The 6,946-nt window shown below is 31.7% G+C and overlaps 1 protein-coding gene across 1 annotated transcript; it reads left to right on the top strand.

Annotated features, from left to right (window-relative positions):
* Positions 1–4,997: 4,997 nt before the first annotated feature.
* Positions 4,998–6,472, top strand: LOC129905853 (endoribonuclease CG2145-like). The gene is made up of 5 exons (XM_055981475.1): positions 4,998–5,195; positions 5,254–5,572; positions 5,644–5,840; positions 5,900–6,132; positions 6,194–6,472. The coding sequence occupies exons 1-5, from the start codon at positions 5,132–5,134 to the stop codon at positions 6,431–6,433; spliced, it is 1,053 nt and encodes a 350-aa protein (XP_055837450.1). The 5' UTR covers positions 4,998–5,131; the 3' UTR covers positions 6,434–6,472.
* The last annotated feature ends 474 nt before the right edge of the window (positions 6,473–6,946 follow it).

Below are 6,946 nucleotides of genomic sequence, written 5' to 3'. Positions count from 1 at the left end.
TGCTTTTTGGATGAAACTTCATCGAGTTTAAAAAATTCTAGCTCTTTTTGTAGATGTCTTATACACCTGATCGATAAATATATTTTGAGCTAAGACAATAAGCTTTCAGATGATATAAAATTTATCTAGTTTGTCATATAAAAAACATGGATTTGAAGGTGATAAAATAAAAATAGGTAGATTTTTTCTATTTTTTTTTTTTGCAAGAAAAATGATTTTTTAAGGTTTCACTTCTACCACGTGTGAATTGCACACATGATTTTTTTTTTTTGTTCTTCTTGCCGTTCATAACTTTTTATTGTTGTTTTTAACATTATGTGTTTTGTATGACTCCAAAATTTCAAATTCAAAATACATATTTCTTTATTTAATATCAAGCAGGCCTAACCTAGATCCAAAACGTTCAAAAAATGTATTGTCTCTAAGCAGGTTTCATATCAGCTCTGTAATAGGTGTCTTAACAGGACACTTCCTCAAAGGTAGACACGCCATAAGACTTGGCGTAGTCTCTAACGACTTCTGTAGAAGTTGCCTTGATGAGGAAGAAGAAGAAACAATCCAACATCTTCTCTGCTCATGCCCTGCCCTTTCCAGTAGACGTAAAAAATACTTGGAAAAATATTTAAAATTATTGTGATTTGTACTCTCTAAATTACAATTGTTGAAATTTAGAAATTATAAGGTTGAATTTTTAAGCCTCGTTTTTTTAAACTTAATAATACAAATTTATGTGGTGGTAAAGGGTACACACAGTAAAAAAAGAGTATTTTGACGTACTCTATTAGAGTTATAGATTATAGAGTACACATACACATACTTGAAATAGAGCACAATACTCTTTTTTTGAGTACGGTTGGCAACCCTAACCACACCCAACGGGTCAATATCTGTAAAAAAATCTTTATTGAAATTTTAGTTGTTTATTTGAAATATATAATGCGCGTTGTGGAGACAGAGGCAGTCCTGATCCTGACTCCTTCCGCTTTGAAAACTGCGATCCGAGAAAGGCTTTTAAAAAAAAAACTTTCTTAAATTAGAAACAAAAGAATCGACTTGCTGGAAGCTGCTCCTAATATATATAATGGTTTCACATAGTCTATGTTAGCTGTGAGCAAGAGTCCGTGATAATGATAAACTACCGACAAAAAAAAAAACAACGGGTGGGAACTCGGGTGCCCAAAGGAAAGTGGAGCCATTTGCTGAATGTGAATAAATAGTAGAACCCACAATTAATATGTTATCTAGGATTACAACGCTATCAGAATTTTTCGTTGATTCATCCAGTCGCCCATTTTTTGAAGGAAACGGTTTATTAAAGCTATTTTCAACAATTATTTGTTTCAAATTGGTGAATAGATTCTTGTGATTCATCATGAGGAGAATATCATTATCTGATTCGGCGAAATTGGAAGTATTCAAATCTATCTAGAATCAAAGTTTTGGACAGCATATTTTTCAAATGACGAAATAAAATATTTAATAGAAATAAAATGTCAATAAATTGCCAAAAGAATTATAAATAATAAATAACTTACAAAATTCTTTCGATTTAGTCCTCTGGTTCTCATTTTATTAAGTTTTCTTCATTTTGTTCCAGGCCTTCTCAAAACTTTCACTATCCCGAATATGCAATGGAATTGCAGCTAGATACATTGTGCTGTTAAACAATTTCCTTTGCATGTACAAGAGATCAACTTTAAAATTTCTTTAGGAGCTGCTTTCAAGCTCATTTTAGCTGGGTGAATAAAATTTTAATTTTTACGGACCCAGGAATCAATGATTTATTTCCAAACCACAACTGAATTTAATTATAACACCTAAGTGAGTTTTGAGCCACACTGTCTAATGTGCATCCAATTTTGCAAATTTCTTTAAAGTTAATATTTCAAATATTAATATTTCATTTTGATGGGGTTATTTTGGATACTTTTACTTAAATGATGCCTTTACTGATTGTTTTATTTTCACCTGTGAGAATGTACTCCACGGCCCATTCTAAATTTTTCTTTTCCTTTAAAACTGTAGCTTTGAATAACAAAGATTTAATTTTTTTTTTCAAACTTAGTTAATTGTCTTTCTTAGGTACCAATATTTCTCACCGTCCCAATATTTCAGTCCAGAGCCCAACACTGCAACATGAGCGAAAAATATATTTTACTAATTAAACTTATTCAATGTCAACTGCTTAGCATTAGTATACCGATTTGATGATGAACCTTGAGAGTTCAGACTGATGCTCAGCGATTCCCAAGGAGAGTACCGTTTATATTCTTGCGACATAGATTGTCATTGATTTGCAAATGCCTTGTTATCATGCATAAAGTCTATCAACAAAGCCTTGTTTAGTTATGGTTGTTTTAAAAAGAGTTGCATTGCACTTCTCTGAAAAAAAAAAAAATAGTTTTATTTGCTTACTTTTCTTGCTTCAGACACACATGTTTTCGCTGGTTGGGTAGGAGATAATTTCGACCGTGCAGAATGCCATTATAAATAAGATCTAATGTGATAGATAAGAACACCCAGCCATGGACTCTGGAAGATGGTCACCACCGTTAAAGTTAGTTACGGCCTCTTGGTTTTTAAAAAAAAGTCAACATTAAAGACGGCACGGCGGTTTTTTGCCCAACGTTGATAAATACTTCGTATTCGACGAAGGTTCAAAATTCATAAAAAATAAGAAGTCGGAAGCGATGATAATTTTATTAATAATTGTAAGTTTTATTATTTGTTTAATTTCTTAACATTTATTGGTTACGACTTAATTAATTAAATTTAATTAATGTTTTTTGTCCAACGTTGATACTTACAACTGTATGTATTCGACAAAGGTTCAAAATTCATAAAAAATGAGAAGCCGGAAGCGATGATCCTTGTTGCTTGAAATATCAGGAACCCCGCGGCGGCGTTGTTATTATATACATTTGAAGAAAATAAAATCTATGTATTTACTACTACTATAATCTAATACAAGCAAGTAAAACTTAATGGTTACCACGGACCAAAACAGCAGGACCTAAATTTTAATGGGCCGCAAACAAAAATAAATTAGGGTTAAACGACGGATTTGGAGGAAATTTTTGAAAATACAGTTTTTTTTCTTAGAAAGCTAATTTCAAATAAGTCAACTGATAATTGTTTTTAATCAATAATTTTCTGTAATCAGAAACATGTCCATGTTTGGGACAACTTCGAAAAATTGAATCTGATAAAATATCGTTTTTAAAAATTCATTTAGTGTTGAAAATGACGAATAATCCTTTTTTTTTCCAAACCGCGCCGCTGTGCAAATCAAATGAAAAATTTATTTGGTTGAGAAAAAAAATTCTCATTTCTTCGCGAAGCTCGAAAAACTGTTTAAGAATCACTTGTCGTTGTAACAGAATTTTGTTAAAAACATGCGGCTTAACTCACGCCATCATGACTTCAAAAAGCTATTGTCGTCTATCTTGCTTGCTCAACTAACTCGTGATCGTCGTTACTTATCCAACATACTTAATCTTTTCTTTTAGACCGGTCTGGCTGAAGGTTAACATGTTAACAATCAAATTAATGTTTGGCAAAATAATTTTAGGTTAGGTGACTTATGTTTTATGTAGAATAAATTTTCATGAGTGAAAATTACTGCTCCCATCGATATGTTCTACATACAAAATAAAATAAACTAATTACATAACATCAATTGTGAATGTTTTTTTATTAAACAAGTGTCTAAGCTACTTAATCTTCTCTAGGAGCACCAATGTTTGAACAATTGCAAACCAGAGACTGTCTAGACGGTAGTCAACCCTCAACCACAACCACATATTAAAAAAATTATTTTATTATTCATATCACAAGAAAAGTATTTTAGTTCCAACTTTTCTTTGGAATTTCGATATTCATCACAAATTTTTTGCTCGAATTTACATCTACTGGGCTTTGAGAAAGACCTGTACTAAACTGACTACAAAATTCTAAGATAAATGATAGGAAAACGTTTAAGCCAATGATAAACTATAAATTATTAATTTTTGTTTCTACAAAAACAAATAAACAAACTCCACTTAGAGTTTTCCCCCAAAACGTCACCTAGTAAGTATGCAACGAAATCTCTCTATTTCATTCTTACCAAACAGCTCATTGTAACCATTTTAATGTTGGCATTGCCTGTGTGCATGTGTAACGTACCTGTTGCTGTTGAAAAGACCAAACTATAAACAATTTCATGGGACTCCCCGATTTGTTTTTGGTAAGTGCATAGTGTTCATCACTGATATGGATAAAATTTTGATCATTTTGAAAAACTGTTAATGCACTTTTCAAATTTAAGCTTGGGCCGCAAAAAAAAAAAAAAATAAAAAAATAGAAGTAAAATACCAAATCAAAATATTGATAACTTAATTATTGTTATTAAATTTTTTTATTCAGTGTACAAACAAGGTTGCTATGTTATTTTGTCATCAACTTTTCAACTTAATTTGTTTTTTTATTTTTACATCGAATTTTGTTTTTACATATAATTTTTTAATAAGTCCCGCAACAACTTGCAATCTTCATTGTCATCGCGTTCGGTGAAAATAAACCCCCGTTCTTCGTTATCTGTGAGCAAAAAGAGACGGCAAATAAATTTAATTGATTTTACATTTACGACTTATCTATCTCTTTAAATGTAGGTATGTATCCCAAGAAAAATTATAATTTTTATTTTTTTTTTTAAATAGATATAACAGTATGTTTGTACATGTGTTATTATCAATATTAGAGATAATCATTTCTTGAATCATTTGTTTAAATATTAATTGAATAAACAATAAGATCTTGTTGGAAATTATAAACATATTTAAAGTAGGTATCTTTCCATATTTCATATCTGATAAGCAGTAAAATATAAATTGGAAAACCAATTTATTATTTTGGTAATTTTGGAGCACTAGTTTTTTCCAGATACAAAATTTTTAAGAAATAATTTTTAAATTTTGTTCTGCTAATACATAACTCTAGTCACAATTTTTAGTCATTTTAGTTTATCTGTGACTTTTAATAGACACGGATTACTGAACGATTTATTTTAATTTGGTTCTCATATCTTTTTTGTACTTTTTATCTTTTTTTTCACTTGTGTAAGCAATTTGAAAAATAAATAAAAAATAAGATGAAGTTTACATTAATCTTAGCTGTTTCACTGGTTTTGACTGTGTGGCGTTTTGAAACCGCAGGTAAATACATTAATTTTAAATTTAATTTACAAAAATTATTTTAATAACTCTCTAATAGATTGTCGAGTACCAATAACAGCGGATTCTGGCAATTTAACATCAGACATCTATTTCCCTCGCTTTCCAAAAAATATACCCCCCTACGGATTTAATTTGAGTTATGGACCTGAAAACTCTCCACCAGTCGAAGAAAATAAGCCATATTTTCCAATCAGTCCAAGAGCTGTCCAAGTTGATCCGACAAAGGTTACGGACGAAGAGATTATTCAACTGAGTGAATCCTTATATGGAAAAGAAATTTCTCTGCTTAGCCAAATTTCTGTCAATTTGCAGGGAAAAACCCGTTCAGTTGATACAAATGACGTGGCCCCATTACCGTAAGTTTAAAAATTATGAAAACACTTCAGACCTATCATTGTATATTGACTCAATTGCTTTTCAATAACAGTCTTCTACAAGTAAGTGATAAAGTTTTTAACGTACCAACTATTGCCAAGTTGCGACCACTTTTCGACAACTATCATATGGATACCTCGGTGAATGAAAAGTTTTCCGCCGCTCAGCTTCAGGAACAAGATGATTTCCTGGACGCTGTGATGGCAACAAATGTTATGCGTCAAACTATGTCATTTCTTCAAAGCAAAGGTAAAAACCGAATCTTTCTTTCCACTTATAAACACAAAAATGTACTTTTCTTTTAATAGGAATTGTATCATCTAACTTAAGAAGCCAAAAAGACTATCTCAAAACCATGTGGTTTGGACTTTATAATCGTGGTCAAGGTGCAGTTGGAAGCTCAGGTTTTGAGCACGTCTTTTTGGGTGAAATCAGCAAAGGTAAAATAATTGGTCTTCACAATTGGGTCTTCTTCGGTGAGCAGGAAAAAACCGGTCGTTTGGATTACAAAGGATATATCAATTATCTCAAATTGGGAACTGTAAGTTGTTGTCTACCGAAATTAATTAAAATTAAATATGAATTTTTTTTACAAATAACAGAAAGAAGAAATCGATGAAGTTCGTTTCACATTGGATGGTCTCAATAAACCAGTGAATACACTTTTTGTTGGAACAAGTCCTGAAATGGAAATTGCATTATATACTATTTGTTTTCAATTTAGACCCGATGAGTTGTGTAAACTGTCGATGGGAGAAAAGAATTTTGCCATTCAGACATATACATGGCGGTATAATGGTCAGCTTTTGATTGGTTCAGCTTTTCCTAAGCTAAGATATTGAATATAGAAAACTATCAATTAATAAAGACAATATTGATTGATGTGCAAATTTGTGTCCTTAAATAAAGGATATAAAAACATTGCGTTCTTAATTTTGTTGGTGTGTTCTTTGATAGTTTGAAGAATTTTTACAGAGTTAAACAGCTCTTTCGGAATCAATCAAAATTCGACTTGAGAATTCAGTGACTTGTGGGGGAGGTTCATCAGTCTCCGAGAAGTTGCTTACGGAAGGGTTCAAGAAGTCGTCAATTTTATTGAAGGTAAGAACAAGGTCGTCGTTGGATAACATCTTAAAGAAATGACAGAGTAAAGGTTCGGATGGCTCGAAGAGAATCATTCACTCACACAAGTACCATTGCTTGGAGTTTCCAAATACAGCAACGAAAAGTGCTTAAGACGATCTCGGGGCAAACGGTTATAATTTATTTCCGAGAATTCGGGTTTGAACCATCCAGCAAGAAGACCGGACTTAAATCCGATTGAACACGTTTGGAACCCGTTGGAGCGTAGATTG

The sequence above is a fragment of the Episyrphus balteatus genome, chromosome 1 (genome assembly GCF_945859705.1).
Source record: "Episyrphus balteatus chromosome 1, idEpiBalt1.1, whole genome shotgun sequence".
Classification (NCBI taxonomy): Eukaryota; Metazoa; Arthropoda; class Insecta; order Diptera; family Syrphidae; genus Episyrphus; species Episyrphus balteatus.
This window is presented reverse-complemented; position numbering and strand designations above follow the sequence as displayed.

Bases quoted from the DNA above. Each gene is read 5' to 3' on its own strand.
- LOC129905853 (XM_055981475.1), top strand. From the start codon at position 5,132: ATGAAGTTTACATTAATCTTAGCTGTTTCACTGGTTTTGACTGTGTGG. The intron at 5,196-5,253 runs GTAAATACATTA...ACTCTCTAATAG, and splicing joins GTGGCGTTTTGAAACCGCAG to ATTGTCGAGTACCAATAACA. The intron at 5,573-5,643 runs GTAAGTTTAAAA...TTTCAATAACAG, and splicing joins AATGACGTGGCCCCATTACC to TCTTCTACAAGTAAGTGATA.